Source organism: Salmo salar, chromosome ssa29 (genome assembly GCF_905237065.1).
Source record: "Salmo salar chromosome ssa29, Ssal_v3.1, whole genome shotgun sequence".
In the NCBI taxonomy this organism is placed as follows: Eukaryota; Metazoa; Chordata; class Actinopteri; order Salmoniformes; family Salmonidae; genus Salmo; species Salmo salar.
In genome coordinates this window covers 4,867,925-4,885,264 of record NC_059470.1, presented here as the reverse complement: position 1 = coordinate 4,885,264, position 17,340 = coordinate 4,867,925, and the positions used below count along the sequence as shown (strand labels likewise).

The window sequence follows — 17,340 nt, the reverse complement described above, 5'->3', positions numbered from 1 at the left end:
GCTTTGTCCTCTGGTAAAATGTAAATTTAAACTAGAAAAGGGCATTACCTGAAGAAAATGTGTGTGCTTGCTTGTCTTGAAGGAATTATGGTGTGAAATAGTAGTGGTAGTGACTGCAAACATAATGATAGTGGGTCTGGATCTATGCCAGTGTCAATGGATCAGCACCTCTTTGACCCTGCCCATCATGCGTATCCAGGGGCCAACTGGGGCCAGCGAGCATCAGTCTTATAATAGACAGCTAAGTGTCAAGAACCCTACAACACTCTAACCCATATGTATTTGCTGTAGTCTACTGTTCGATACAGTTTCTACTTCTATTAATGTGTCCAAAAGTCAAATTGTCTGTGTTATAATTTAGATTTGTATTATGTATTTTAATCTGAAATCATTTGAAAGAAAATGTATGTATGTCACTGGAGAAAAACAGTATCCTCAAGAGTCTTGGTTGAACTATCTGTTATTGTGCAAAAAGTTTTTGAATCTCCCGCTTTTAACGCCCCTTCTCCAAAATAGCAGATTTTTTTGTTGGTAAAGGAATCAGAAAGGATTGCCCCATGGGAGGCAGAGACTTCAGCACACTGATGTGGTCCACATTCATATTGGTTTAATAAACTGAAACGACCGGGGGCCAGGTCAAGTCTTTTAAAGAATGGCACTTGTGCTTCTTCCAATACTTTGCTCTGGAGTGCTCTCTTTCTCAAAAGTTCTCTCTTTGTTGTTTCAGAAGAACTGGTTTACTGTTCAACATCCGATAAGCAGGGGGTGGGGATGCGTTCGAGATGTTTTTATCCCACTCCTGGTGGAACAAAGAACTACTGTATGTAATAAAATACTTTTAAAGAATTCTCAAGAAAAATATATTGTTATTGGTCTTAGAGTTCAGGCTTTTCGCTGAAAAATAGCTGCATCCCAGTCAGAAAGTTTTGGTGAGGGGCATTATAAACAGTGAGAGTTTTATAGCAGCGAGGTTTAGAGTGATGCAATGCAGCCGGGTTCATTAAAAGTTTTTAGTTTTTTTGTGAAAATGTTTACTTTACTATAGCAGTCAAAGGTTAACACAGCTGGGCTGCAGCTGTTTTCTGTCCTCCCTCCTCCGTCCTCTCGATTCCTCTCGGCCCTCAGTCGGAACAAGATGGAAACCGATTATTATTAGTCATTGTTTGTCTCTTCTGAGTGAACATAGCCATATTTCTGCTCTCAGTTTCACATGGCCATATTCTTATCCCCTGATATTGGAAATCCTTAGGGCCTGCAGCGATACTCAATCAGATAAGTGGTTCTGTGGTGTGAAAGTCTGTTTTTGTGTGTGTGTCTATCGCCGTGGTTGCCAAGGAAGTTAGCTGGAGTGTGAAGAGAGACAGTGTCCCTGCAGTCCCATGAGCCACTTCAGAATGTTAATGCAGGCATTATGGTGTGGAACTGGCGGGCTGAAGAGTTCATGGTTTACTACCAGCTCTCTCAAACTCCCGATCAACAGCAAATACTGACACTCTCCTTATTTCTCCTCATATGCCACTTGGCTTTTTATATCTGAGCTCTGAGCAAATGATGCAATGGGTTATAAAAAAAATGTCCAGGTCAAACTGTTGACCCTGTTAGATTTAAGGAGATCCTTTGTATGACACCCATGTCATGAAGACTACACTTCCCTCCAGAGTCCATTGCTCCAAAGGACCATGGGACGTCTCATTGGCCTTCTTCCCATGATGCATTTGGCTGAGCCAGAGCGGTAGACCCTTAAACGCTTTCAGCAAGCACATCTAATAATAACAAGTATGTTGAATTTCAGTAGTTGTTGCTTTCAACAAGCACACCTAAAAATAATTACAGTAACTGTATTCTGCACGTGGAACGAAACAGATACTATACCATGGTTAAAATGCAATAGATGGTATTTTTTACACTGATACAACATAGAGCAGATTATCTTTTAATGCTCAAACAGAGATTACCATGGAAAAAATTAGAACCTTTAGCACAATGTCCACAATGATAACACAGTTCCAAATGGGCAAAAAAAAGAAGAGGGGGGGGGAAAGAAAAGGAAATGGATCACGTTAACCATTTCCAATGTGATATCACAGGGAGAAAGGGAATAAGGAGAATCTATCACAGATCATGCCTTTCCACCCTGGAGAGTATACAGAACACACACTGTGACTGTATTTCCAATCTGATGGCGAAAAAACTGTTAAAACAAATGTTTGCCATGCTGAGCTTGCCTCTACAGCCGAACATACATCAATGCAGCCGAACAAACAAGAAGGAGAGAGGGAAACGAAAAGAGGGGGAAGGAATCACATGCCTAAATCACCATACACTTCACAGCATCCTCCCTCCCTGCTAGAGCCTGTATCCAAAAAACATGAGAAGATTGTCAAAAAACAACATCCTTTGTTGCACACGCAGAACACAGGATTTTAGGATCAAATGTGACATCTGTCCTTTTCATGTGACTGATGGGGGAATATAAGAAAAGTAAATGTACATCTTGCCCCCTTTACATATCTTCTATCACGCTGACATCTTCCAATCTGACCTGGCCATTACTCTGCTGCATATTTGCTCTGATCTCAGGGTCCCTCAAAGCCTCACTAAGTTCAGTATTGAATGTCAAGTGTCTCCACTTGGTGAAAACCTCTATTTCTATCTATCTCATCAGAGTGTGAATTACACCATGACATTTGGGGGGGTTCTATTGAGTGCATGAACTTATGTCATTTAAAGGATAAAAATTAATTACCTTTTAATGTGTCATGAACATGACCAGTCATATATTTTAATCTGATAGCCAAACAAATCACTTCACAAAGTAGGCTACCTGTGCATGTTCGTCCACTCCAAAATTATTCCACCAACTAAACTGCATGTACACTCATGCCATTTGATGAATGGAAATAGACATCTGTTTACAAAACACCAGAAAGTGTGCATAATGACATTCAGCGATTGCCATTGATTAGGCCTATATTCATTGATGCGTCTTGCTGACGAATTGACCTTTTTTGTAGACTGAAAAGTCGGGATACCTGAAATGGGGCTGAATCTGTCCTGGAAAAAAACTGGATGGTCACCCTAACACACATGGTGAACTTACTAGACCAGGCTACAATGTGTATTACCATGAACTTCAAATAGGCCTACCGGTAGCCAGTGATGTGATGTAGTGGTAAAAAAATAGGTGGGTAAACTCTGATTGCAGGTTAAAGTGAAAAAAGTAATGCTCCCCATATTTTTAATGCATTTTTCTAAAAAAGTGGGTTAACAGCGTTTAATTGCATTTACCCTCCACTAGGCCTACACCACTGCCGGTAACCTATCCTCTCAACCGAGACAATTTTTCACACATGAACACATGCAGAACAGGTAGCCTACATTCAATATAATACAGTACATGAGTTGAATCAAAACATGTTTCACACCCTAGTTCGTGAGTTGTCCATATTCACAAGTTAATGCTTGGAGTCTTCACAGATCATGTGACATAAAACACTACCTTTCTTTACTTACATTAATGACATTTACGACAGTGTTATTTGTAATTATTAAGCATTTAACAATTTAATTTGAATATTTAACTTAAACCCGGTATGAACCATGGATCTTTGAGATCTTGAAAAATGCACTGTAAGTGTAACTATGCCTACGTAAAACATTTTGCTGTGAAAGCAGTTCTCATGGGCACACAAATCCAAAATAATGTAGGCCTATGCCATTGCAAAATTGAATGCTTATAACCGAAAGTTAACCTCTTTTAACATAAAGAGTCACCTTATAGTCAGTCTATCACAGTGCAATCCGTTTTGTCACCAAAGCCCCATACACCACCCACCACTGCGACCTGTATGCTCTCGTCGGCTGGCCCTTGCTACATATTCGTCGCCAGACCCACTGGCTCCAGGTCATCTATAAGTCTTTGCTAGGTAAAGCTCCGCCTTATCTCAGCTCACTGGTTATGATAACAACACCCAGCAGATATATCTCACTGGTCAACCCCAAAGCCAACACCTACTTTGGCCACCTTTCCTTCCAGTTCTCTGCTGCCAATTACTGGAACGAATTACAAAAATCACAGAAGTTGGAGACTTATATCTCCCTCAATAACTTTAACTTTAAACATCAGCTATCCTAGCAGCTAACCGATCGCTGCAGCTGTACACAGCCCATCTCTAAATAGCCCATCCAATCTACCTACCTCATCCCCATATTGTTTTTATTTACTTTTTTGCTCTTTTGCACACCAGTATCTTTACTTGCACATCATCATCTGCACATCTATCACTCCAGTGTTCATTTGCTAAATTGTAATTACTTCGCCACTATGGCCTATTGATTGCCTTACCTCCTCACGCCATTTGCACACACTGTATATAGACTTTTTTTCTATTGTGTTATTGACTGTACGTTTGTTTAGTCCATGTGTAACTCTGTGTTGTTGTTTGTGTCGCACTGCCTTGCTTTATCTTGGCCAGGTCGCAGTTGTAAATGAGAACTTCTTCTCAACTGACCTACCTGGTTAAATAAAGGTGAAATAAAAAAATAAAAAAACAGGCCAACTGTTATTAACGTATAGCCTACTTGTTGGATGGATTGGATGTGCATTGGTGTCTAGTGATATCCAGGAAAGAAAACAAATATCGATAGAAAATAATAAAGCAGATTAAACTACTTCTGGCCACGGATGGCATGGAGAACACCTGAAAAACAAAGCAATTAGCGCTCTATTCAGCTTACTGACAAAAGCAAAAATAATTAATCAACGGATAAATCGAATGCATCGGAATAAAGGCATAAGCTATTTTTATTAAAGATGCATGGCAAACAAATTACGGAAATTAGGAAGTACTGTCACGATTGTCGTAAGTAGTGGACCAAAACGCAGCGGGAAAACGTATACTCATCTTCTTTTTTATTTGAAGAAGGAAAACAAAATAAACATGTATACAAAAACAAACGACCCCAAACAGTCCCGTCAGGTGCAACAAACACAAAACCAGGAAATAACTACCCACAAACCCCCATAGAACAAACACCCCTATAAATAGGACCTTCAATCAGAGGCAACGAGAAGCAGCTGCCTCCAATTGAAGGTCAACCCAATAAACACCACATAGAAATAGACCAACTAGAAAATAACATAGAAATACACTAACATAGAACATAACCCATACAACCCCAAAACACCCTAAACAAACACCCCCTGCCACGCCCTGACCAAACTACAATAACAAACAGCCCCTTTACTGGTCAGGACGTGACAAGTACAAAGGAAAATATATGCATAAAGGAGCTCAGCTGAGGCCGAAATTCAGCACTTCTGTGTGGATAGCGCCGCCACATAGAAATAAATAGTTGAACCATGACAGAGAGGTGGGGGTGTTTGTTAAATTTTAATATTTACCACTGTAAAACATATTTACCACTATTTTAAGAAAACTGAGAATGGTTAAATAGCTATATTTAGAATGACCCCCTCTCCCCCAAAGTTTGACTTTTGGTGCATTTAGGGGAGCTAACCTCTCATTCAAGGGAGCTGAGCACCCCCTGGCTCCCCCTTAATTCACACCTTGACTTCAGGTACATTAATGCACCTCTAAGTGTAGGCTCTTTCTAAGGGGGGTGCTACTACCTAGGTCATTTGTACATTTGAACCCTCTAGCAGAAAAAAGGGGGCATCGAGCAGCAGCGCCTTAACACTCACCTTGTCGCATCTCTATTATAATGTCTCCACCTATCCCCTATTTGGACTGCACAGCTTATGTGACATACAAGTAAAATGCCTAGATATCAGCCATTTTGACATGTTCTAATGATACCATGTTGTCGTTAGGTATAATAAGGACGGCCTTGCCGAACATGGACCGTGAGGTGAAGGAGCAGTACCAGGTGCTTATCCAGGCCAAGGATATGGGAGGTCAGCTGGGAGGTCTGGCCGGGACCACCACCATCAACATTACCCTCAGCGACGTCAACGACAACCCACCAAGGTTCTCCAAAAGTAAGAGAGAGAGAGAGAGAGATTCAAATAGGGTCCTGTTTGCACACACCACTCGAGGGAGGGAGGGAGGGAACTCTTTGTTATTTTGTTGCTGCTGTTGTGTGTATGAAGTTTGCTTTACATTTTTACATTTCGGTTTCATATTCATAATATCGGTTTTATTATTGCCGTTTCATATCATGATTGAATAATTGATTATAATGCTGATGCCCAAAGGACATATTGTTATGTTCTTTATATTTCTTCACTATATGTTATTTATTTTATAGCTCAGTACCTTGCCACATCCAATTAAACATACTTAGAAATGTACCTTCCATTAATTAGTTCTTCATTATTTAAAGGGAATTTCTCTGTTTTCAGTTGCAGTGCTGTTTAACTCAAGACAGAGTGAGCATGAGAGCTGATGCCTGTAATAACATTTCTGTAATTAAGTATATACTTTAAGATTCCAAACAAATCATTTAAATTAAATTGTTAATCAGTGCACAAGAAACTGGAGGCAGGCCAAACATGCAGATTGTGTTATTTTGAATTTTTATTCATTTATTGATCTATGAAAATCTAAAGTCAGCATGTTTGAACAACATCCATACATTTATACATGCATACATACATACATACATACATACATACATACATACATACATACATACATACATAGAGTTGAAGTCAGAAGTTTACATACACCTTAGCCAAATACATTTAAACTCAGTTTTTCACAATTCCTGACATTTAATACTAGTAACAATTTCCTGTCTTAGGTCAGTTAGGATCACCACTTTATTTTAATGTGAAATGTCAGAATAATAGTGGAGAGAATGATTTATTTCAGCTTTTCTTTCTTTCATCACATTCCCAGTGGGTCAGAAGTTTACATACACTCAATTAGTATTTGGTAGCATTGCCTTTAAATTGTTTAACATGTGTCAAACGTTTCAGGTAGCCTCCCACAAGCTTCCCACAATAAGTTGGGTGAATTTTGGCCCATTCCTCCTGACAGAGCTGGTGTAACTGAGTCAGGTTTGTAGGCCTCCTTGCTCACACACACTTTTTCAGTTCTGCCCACACATTTTCTATGGGATTGAGGTCAGGACTTTGTCATGGCCACTCCAATACCTTGACTTTGTTGTCCTTAAGCAATTTTTCCACAACTTTGGAAGTATGCTTCGGGTCATTGTCCATTTGGAAGACCCATTTGCAACCAAGCTTTAACTTCCTGACTGATGTCTTGAGATGTTGCTTCAATATATCCACATAATGTTCCTTCCTCACGATGCCATCTATTTTGTGAAGTGCACCAGTCCCTCCGGCAGCTAAGCACCCCCACAACATGATGCTGCCACTCCCGTGCTTCACAGTTGGAATGTTGTTTTCGGCTTGCAAGTCTCCTCCTTTTACCTCCAAACATAACGATGGTCATTATGGCCAAACAGTTATATTTTTGTTTCATCAGACCAGAGGATATTTCTCCAAAAAGTACGATTTTTGTCCCCATGTGCAGTTGCAAACCGTAGTCTGGCTTTTTTGTGGCAGTGGCTTCTTCGTTGCTGAGCGGCCTTTCAGGTTATGTTTATATAGGACTCGTTATACTGTGGATATAGATACTTTTGTACCTGTTTCCTCCAGCATCTTCACAAGGTCCTTTGTTGTTGTTCTGGGATTGATTTGCACTTTTCGCACCAAAGTGCGTTCATCTCTAGGAGACAGAACGCGTCTTCTTCCTGAGTGGAATGACGGCTGCGTGGTCCCATGGTGTTTTTACTTGCATACTATTGCTTGTACAGATGAACGTGGTACCTTCAGGTGTTTGAAAATTGCTCCCAAGGATGAACCAGACTTTTTCTGAGGCCTTGGCTGATTTCTTTTCATTTTCCCATGATGTCAAGCAAGGAGGCACTGAGTTTGAAGGTAGGCCTTGAAATACATTAAAACGAGTCCTATATCAACATTACCTGAAAGGCTGCTCTATAAGCGCCATAAAAAAGCCAGACCATGGTTTGCAACTGCACATGGGGAGAAATGTCCTCTTGTCTGATGAAACAAAAATAGAACTGATTGGCCATAATGACAATCATTATGTTTGTAGGAAAGTGGCAATCACAAAGCCCTGACCTCAATCCTATAGAACATTTGTGGGCAGAACTGAAACAGAATGTGCGAGCAAGGAGGCCTACAAACCTGACTCAGTTACACCAGCTCTGTCAGGAGGAATGGGCCAAAATTCACCCAACTTATTGTGGGAAGCTTGTGGAAGGCTACCTGAAATGTTTGACCCAAGTTAAACAATTTAACCTCTATGGGCTAGGTGGGACGCAAGCGTCCCACCCGTGGTGCACTCCATCAACAGCAGGTGCATTTCAAGAGCGGCAAATTTGAATCCAAATAAATGTCAAAATTGAAATTTTTCAAACATACAACTATTTTACACCCTTTGAAAGATAAACATCTCCTTAATCTAACCACGTTTTACGATTTCAAAAAGGTTTTACGGCGAAAGCATACATTTAGAGTATGTTAGGACAGTACATTTACAAGAGTTGTGTGTAATGTTGTGCCAATTCAAAGACAGGCGTCACCAAAACCATAAAATCAGCTAAAATTATGCACTAACCTTTTACAATCTCCAACAGATGACACTCCTAGGACATTGTGTTAGACAATGCATGCATTTTTAGTTCTATCAAGTTCATATTTATATCCAAAAACAGCGTTTTACTGTGGCGTTGATGTTCAGGAAATCGTTTCCCTCCAATAACCGGCATTCAAGTCAGCACCACAAATTAAATAATTAAAATTAGAAAACATTGGTAAAATATTATATTGTCATTTAAAGAATTATAGATTTACATCTCTTGAACGCAATCAACTTGCCAGATTTAAAAATAACCTTACTGGGAAATCACACTTTGCAATAATCTGAGCACTGCGCCCAGAAAAATACGCGTTGCGATACAGACTAGCCGCCATGTTGGGGAGATCTAAAATCGAAAATACTATGTAAATAATCCATTACCTTTGATTCTCTTCATCAGATGTCACTTCCAGGTATCACAGGTCCATAACGAATGTAGTTTTGTTCAAAAAAGCTCATCATTTATGTCCAAAAATCTCCGTCTTGTTAGCACATGATCTAAGCCCGCCGGACTTCACTTCATGAACGAGGGGAAAAAATATATTTACGTTCGTTCAAACATGTCAAACGTTGTATAGCATAAATCATTAGGGCCTTTTTAACCAGAACATGAATAATATTCAAGGTGGACGAATGCATTCTCTTTTATAACGTATTGGAACGAGGGTACCCAACATGAACTCGCGCGCCAGGTGTCTAATGGGCCATCATCGTTCCATGGCTCTTGTTCGGTCAGATCTCCCTCCAGAAGACTCAAAACACTTTGTAAAGGCTGGTGACATCTAGTGGAAGCAATAGGAAGTGCCAAAATATTCCTCAGCCCCTGTGTTTTTCAATGGCATAGGTTTAAAGGTAATACAACACATCAGGTATCCACTTCCTGTCAGAAAATGTCTCAGGGTTTTGCCTGCCAAATGAGTTCTGTTATACTCACAGACACCATTCAAACAGTTTTAGAAACTTTAGGGTGTTTTCTATCCATATATAATAAGTATATGCATATTCTAGTTACTGGGTAGGATTAGTAACCAGATTAAATCGGGTACATTTTTTTATCCAGCCGTGCAAATACTGCCCCCTAGCCCTAACAGGTTAAAAGCAATGCTACCATATACTAATTGAGTGTATGTAAACTTCTGACACACTGGGATGTGATGAAAGAAATAAAAGCTGAAATAAATCATTCTCTCCACTATTATTCTGACATTTCACATTCTTTAATTAAAGTGGTGATCCTAACTGACCTAAGACAGGGAATTGTTACTAGGATTAAATATCAGGAATTGTGAAAAACTGAGTTTAAATGTATTTGGCTAAGGTGTATGTAAACTTCCAACTTCAACTGTATCTGTCTATATAAGGTTCGAGAGTTGACAGTGCATGTTAGAGCAAAATCCAAGCCATGAGGTCGAAGGAATTATCCGTAGAGCTCCGAGACAGGATTGTGTCGAGACACATATCTGGGGAACGGTACCCCAACAATTCTGCAGCATTGAAAGTCCCTAACAACACGGTGGTGTCCATCATTCTTCAATGGAAGAAGTTTGGAACCACCAAGACTCTTCCTAGAGCTCGCCGCCCAGCTAAACTGAGCAATCGGGGGAGAAGGGCCTTCGTCAGGGAGGTGACCAAGAACCCGATGGTCACTCTGACAGAGCTCCCGAGTTCTTCTGTGGAGATGGGAGAACCTTTCAGATTACAACCATCTCTACAGCACTCCACTGATCAGGCATACATGGTAAAGTGGCCAGACGGAAGCCCGCTTGGATTTTAAAAGGCACATGACAGCCCACTCGGAGGAATGTCATCTAAAGGACTGGATGAAACCATGGCACAATCCCTTGGGTGAAGCATGGTGGGGGCTGCATCATGCTGTGGGGATGTTTTTCAGAAGCAGGGACTGGAAGACTAGTCAGGATCGAGGGAAAGATGAATAGAGCAAAGTACAGCGAGATCCTTTATTACCTGCTCCAGAGCGCTCAGACTGGGGTGAAGGCTCACCTTCCAACAGGACAACAACCCTAAGCACACAACAGGACTGGCTTCGGGACAAGTCCCTGAATGTTCTTGAGCGTCCCAGCCAGAGCCCAGACTTGAACCCGATCGAACATCTCTGGAGAGACCTGAAATTAGCTACAGCGCTCCCCATCCAACCTGACAGAGCATGAGAGGATCTGCAGATAAGAATGGGAGAAATTCCCCAAATACAGGTGTGCCAAGCTTGTAGCGTTATACCCAAGAATACTCAAGGCTGTAATCGCTTCCAAAAGTTCTTCAAGAAAGTACTAAGTAAAGGGTCTGGATACTTTCTAAAAAACAGATTTTGCTTTGTCATTATGGGGTATTGTGTGTAAATTGATAATCAAAAACAAAACAATGCCAAAAATAAAAAAATAAAAAAGAACAGAAAGCGGTGCGTGCAAATATTCAAATATGACCCTGTGATGTTCTTCCACCATCCCCACACTCAGTTTGTGTGTTTGACATTTCTATTGATTCACCCCCTTTGCTACGAAGCTCCTAAATAAGATCTGGTGCAACCAATTACATTCAGAAGTCACATAATTAGTTAAATAAAGTCCACCTCTGTGCAATCTAAGTCTCACGTGATCTGTCAATGATCTCAGTATATATTTACACCTGTTCTGAAAAGCCCCGGAGTCCGTAACACCACTAAGCAAGGGGCACCACCAAGCAAGCGGCACCATGAAGAGCAAGGAGCTCTCCAAACAGGTCAGGAACAAAGTTGTGGAGTACAGATCAGGGTTGGGTTATATAAAAATATCAGAAACTTTGAACATTACACAGAGTACCATTAAATCCATTATTAACATTTTTTAAGAATATGGAACCACAACAAACCTTCCAAGAGAGGGCTGCCCATCAAAACTCACGGACCAGGCAAGGAGGGCATTAATCAGAGAGGCAACAAAGAGACCAAAGATAACCCTGAAGGAGCAACAAAGCTCCACAGCAGAGACTGGAATATCTGTCCATAGGACCACTTTAAGCCATACATTCCACAGAGCTGGGCTTTATGGAAGAGTGGCCAGAAAAATAAGCAAACATGTTTGGTGTTTGCCAAAAGGTATGTGGGAGACTCCCCAAACATATGGAAGAAGGTACTCTGGTCAGATGAGACTAAAATTGAGCTTTTTGGCCATCAAGGAAACCGCTATGTCTGGTGCAAACCCAACACCTCTCATCACCCGGAGAACACCATCCCCACAGTGAAGCATGGTGGTGGCAGCATCATGCTGTGGAGATGTTTTTCATCGACAGGGACTGGGAAACTTGTCAGAATTGAAGGAATGATGGATGGCACTAAATACAGGGAAATTATTGAGGGAAACCTGTTTCAGTCTTCAGGAGATTTAAGATTGGGAGGGAGGTTCACCTTCCAGCAGGACAATGACCCTAAGCATACTGCTAAAACAACACTCGAGAGGCTTAACCTCTCTGGCGCAGGCGTGCCTCGACAACATCCGGTGAAATTGCAGAGCACCAAATTCAAAATACAGAAATAGTCATAATAAACATTCATAAAAATACAAGTGTTATACATCGGTTTAAAGATTAACTTCTTGTTATTCCAGCTGCTTTGTCAGATTTCAAGAAGGCTTTACGGCGAAAGCATACCATGCTATTATCTGAGGACAGCACTCGCTTACAAAAGCATACAAACATTTTCCAACCAAGTAGAGGAGTCACGAATGTCAGAAATAGTGATAAAATTAATCACTTACCTTTGAAGATAAAGTCCCTCTTTATATCCCAAAAACTCATATATTAATCCTCAGGTTGTCAATTGTCTAAATAATCGTTAACATTTCAACCGGACAATAGCGTATTCAATAGAAAGAAACGCACTGCATGCTTCCCCAGTCCCCTGACAGAAAGATCTCATTCTTCTTAATTTTTCAGAAAACAAGCCTGAAACAATGTCTAAAGACTGTTGACATCTAGTGGAAGCCATAGGAACTGCAATCTGGGTCCTAACCCATTAGATAGTCAATATGCATTCAATTGAAACCACCCACATCAAAATAATCCCACTTCCTGGATGGATTTTCCTCAGGTTTTTGCCTGCCATATCAGTTCTGTTATACTCACAGACATTATTTCAACAGTTTTGGAAATTGTAGAGTGGTTTCTATCCAAATCTACCAATTATATGCATATCCTAGCTTCTGGGCCTGAGTAACTGGCAGTTTACTTTGGGCACGTCATTCATCCGAATTTCCGAATACTGCCCCCGTCACTAAAAAGTTTTAAGGGGAAACATTGAAATGTCTTGGAATGGCCTAGTCAAAGCCCAGACCTCAATCCAATTGAGAATCTGTGGTATGACTTAAAGATTGCCGTACACCAGCGGAACCCATCCAACTTTATGGAGCTGGAGCAGTTTTGCCTTGAAGAATGGGCAAAAATCCCAGTGGCTTGATGTGCCAAGCTTATAGAGACATACCCCAAGAGACTTGCAGCTGTAATTGCTGCAGAAGGTGGCTCTACAAAGTATTGCGTTTGGGGGGGTAAATAGTTATGCACACTCAAGTTTTCAGTTTTTTTGTCTTATTTCTTATTTGTTTCACAATAAAAAATATTTTGCATCTTCAAAGTGGTAGGCATGTTGTGTAAATCAAATGATACAAACACCCCAATAATCTATTTTAATTCCAGGTTGTAAGACAACAAAATAGGAAAAATGCCAAGGGGGGTGAATACTTTCGCAAGCCACTGTATATTTTTATAAGGCTGAAACAACAAAACGTGGAAAAAGTCAAGGGATCTAAAGATTTTCCGAATGCACTGTATCTACCTCTTTCACTCCAATATCCCTGCACATTGTGAATATGATATTGGAACTTACCTTGTATATAGCTTCTTACTTTCTCGTGTTCTTATTTCTTATTTTTACTTGTGAGTTTTGATATTTATTACTGCTGCTGTCTCAGTCTGTCTACTCTCTCTCCCTATTTCTCTCTCTCTCATTCTCTCTCTCTACAGTACCTCTCTCTCTCTATCTATGGTACCTCTCTCTTTCTAAGTTTCTCTTAATCTTTCTCTCTATCTCTCTTTCTCTCACTCTCTCTCTCTCTCTTTGGCTGCATTGCACAAATAATGACAATGCCAATTAGCATATGCAGTTGCCCTGTTGCTCGCTTCCAAACCATTTCGGGACACACTGAAAAAAAGCCCAATACAATGCCAGAAGTTGAAAATGAACTAGTCTAGATTAATCCATTTATTTGTTTTTGTCTTTAAGGTTTCTTTCACCTGAGAGTCCCTGAGTCCTCTGCGGTGGGTTTTGCTGTGGGAAGGATCAAAGCTCATGACTTGGACATCGGGAAGAACGCAGAAGTAGAGTACAACGTCGTACCGGGGGATGGTGACAACATGTTTGACATCATCACCAGTGAACACAATCAGGAAGGAATCATCATTCTCAAAAGGGTAAGCGTCTTCATCAGTCACGTGGTATCTGGATGCACTTTAAATTGGAGTACGGGCTCATACAGTAGTAATGGCTGAAACGGAATGATTGGAACAATGTCATACACACAATTTTCCATATTGATACCGTTCCATTCATTCCATTCCAGCTATTATTATGAGCTGTCCTCCCCTCACCAGCCTCCACTGCTTCAGTTGTATAAGCTTTTTAGTATCAGTCCTCTAGGGCAGGGGTCTCCAACCATGTTCCTGGAGAGCTGCCATCCAGTAGGTTTTCGCTCCAACCCCAGTTGTAACTAACCGGGTTAAGCATATCAACCTGCTAATTATTAGAATCAGATGTGCTAGAGAAGGGTTGGAGTGAAAACCTACAGGATGATAGCTCTCCAGGAAGAGGGTTGGAGACCCCTGCTCTAGGGGTTTGGCTATACAGTCTATCCACATAATGCCTTTATTAGGACATTGTTAAGGACAATATAATGGATTAAGGATCTCATATGTTTTCCTGAGGTCAGCAATACTGCTGACTGGTCATTTCAAGCTTTGTAGAAATGGTACCAGGTGTTTGGCTAACAAGTTCATATAGTACTATTATTGTTAAGTTGTTTTGTTGTTGCTGTGAATTAAATCTAAAACATATATATGCCCATTAGTCTGTATTGGTAAATGGAACCTATATGACTAGCTTGTTTATTTAATTTTTTACAGACTAATGTGTTGCCTATTCTGTCTGAAATGGCACCCTAATCCTTATATAGTACATACATTTTAACCAGAGCCCTATGGGCCCTGATTAAAAATAGTTTATTCTATAGGGGATATGGTGCCATTTGGGAAACAGACTCACAGATTCATGTTTATAGTATTTGCTGGTAGTTTATTGCTTTGGTGTTGTCCATTACTGTAAGGACAGTTGCTCTGAGATGAAATCTTAAGTGCCACTGCTATATATATATATTCTCAACCTGCCATGGAAAGATTAATTTAAAATGTCATATGGTCACTTTGCAAAATGGATAAATATGCTCAAGGCATGTTGACTTGCCAGAATAGGCAAATACCTTTTGGATACTGAACCTGATTTTACTTTTGTACACATTGACTAGGCTTATATTAGCCCCCGTCAAAACAAACAAGAACTTGCTTAGAGCCATCAATTTCTGCACATGTTCCCACTTCCCACTCACACTGACTCACATGCATTCCCTACGCACAGTACTCTTGAGTTCCCCCCAGGCAAGTTTTAGGTGGTGGTGTTTGAGGCAGTTAAAACCCCAGTAGTGATTTTAAATGCTATTTGTTGGCAGCGTGGTGAGAAGTATAACACGGGAAACAGAATAAAACTGCCAGAGAAAAGATAACTTTGCATAATACAACGCCGACATGTTTGAGGATCTTCAAAATGCAAAGGAGAAAAAGATGAATGTCAGAAGTAAACATTGGCTGAGTTCCAAATGGCACTCTATTCCGTACACATCACACTACTTTTGAGCAGAGCCCTATGGGGAATAGGGTGTCACATAGGGATGCATCCATTACTTTTCAAGACAGGTGTTGGATATTAATGGTTCAGATAGATTATTTAGGTTTTTCCTGGAAAGATGGTTTCCCTCCCTTGATTAAAAAAGTATGATGCATGAATGAGCGAAAGAGAGAATAATTACATAAATCTTCTACCTTTGTGTCAGAGTTAAATATAACAAGATTCGTCAACGCCACCCAACCAGGTGCTTTCAAGAACTAAAATGTGCAGTTGCTCCATTTTCAGGCAAAGCTCTTATTTGAGCACTGTGCATATTCACAGAAGCTCTCTTGTTGTTGTATTTCAGAGGAATTTCCCTTGTAGCACAATAGTGGTTGTTTATGTATAAATATGAAAATGCACCTTTTGAGGTAAATAGTTTGAAGGACAATATATCCAAAAATACAGATTTTTGAATCAAGTCAAAAGCATAAAAGTAGCTAAACCGGTGCAGACATGACAAAATTGTATCATTAATTGGTTCTTCTGTTCTGTTTCTGTGCCTTTCAGGGGATGTATGAAAAAGTGACTGAATATGATACTTTGGGGAATCATACATTCTTCAATTGTTTCTCTGATTGAACAAAAAAAAAAGTCCATCCTCCCACATATACAAATGTACGTGTACTCCTTTTATCCTTAGAACTATGCAGGAAAATATGGCTGAAGAGAATACATATTTGGATTCTGTGCCATGTGTGCTTGGCTGTGCGTATGCTTGTGTGCTTGTATGTATGTACGTTTGTGTGTGTTTATACATATGATCTGCTTACGAGTGGATCATAGCTATAGATCATCAAATCTGACCTTCTCCAGTTGTGAACAATGGATTAGAAAAGAAGACAAGCCCAGATTATGATTATGATGTAAATGAGGACATTTATTTGTTTACATCGTAAATACTGCAGATGGATGGGCCAGGGATGCCTTTCAATCCTTTCGCTCCTTTATAGTTTTTTACCTCCTGTGTTTGATATGGTGCCATCACAACAATGGAACAGTGTGATGTATTCCCCTCGCTGGGAGGTGACTGCCCAAAGCCTTTGTCCATGGGGAAGATCTTTGAGCCACTCACACTGGATCCCCCCACAGTGTAGTTTTCTAAACAACATGTTCTTCGACCCATGTCTAGGACGCAGTGGGGCATGAGTAGAGGGGTGTGAAACGGGAAAAGGTAGGCGGTTGGAGATGGAGTCATTATGAGTTCTTGACCGTGTTCTCAGAATGCTGAGCCACCTACAGACAGTCTCAGAAGGGATCGCTGCCCGTCTCTAGAGTGGTGTGTGCAAACAGGCCCCTATTTCAATCTCTTCCTCTTGCTCTCTCTCTGTCTTTCTCTCTATCTACTCCCTCTCTCTTTCTCTCTCTCTCTATCCCGCTCTCTTTATCTCTTTCCTCTCTCCTCGCCCCTGCGTTGAGCATCAGTGGTGAGAGGGGGAGAGGGCAGGAGGAAGCAGCAGCAGCTCTGCACACAGTTTGGCAGACCCCTACTCAGGTTTGTTGAATGATAAGAGGATCAGGCATGGTAATGGCTTCAGGGGATAATCATCTGGTGCCCAGTCTGCCCATACAGAAACATGCAGAGCGAGGCTTGGAGGGATGGGGATGTACACATTGGGGGTTAGTCATCCCCTTTGCAGAAGAAAAGATTACCAGAGACAATAAACAGAGGTCACTGTAGAGGAATCCTCAGTGCTACCAAGGGAGGCATGCACACGCACATGCTGA

General features: G+C 40.7%; 1 protein-coding gene across 1 annotated transcript in view; it reads left to right on the top strand.

The window, feature by feature from the left end:
* The window catches only part of LOC106590053 (cadherin-12), a 227,034-nt gene that overhangs the window by 155,930 nt on the left and 53,764 nt on the right, over nt 1-17,340 (top strand). The window contains exons 5-6 of the mRNA XM_014180561.2: nt 5,834-6,001; nt 13,903-14,090. Of these exons, the coding sequence (XP_014036036.1) occupies nt 5,834-6,001; nt 13,903-14,090 (356 nt within the window). The remainder of the gene's footprint in view (nt 1-5,833; nt 6,002-13,902; nt 14,091-17,340) is intronic.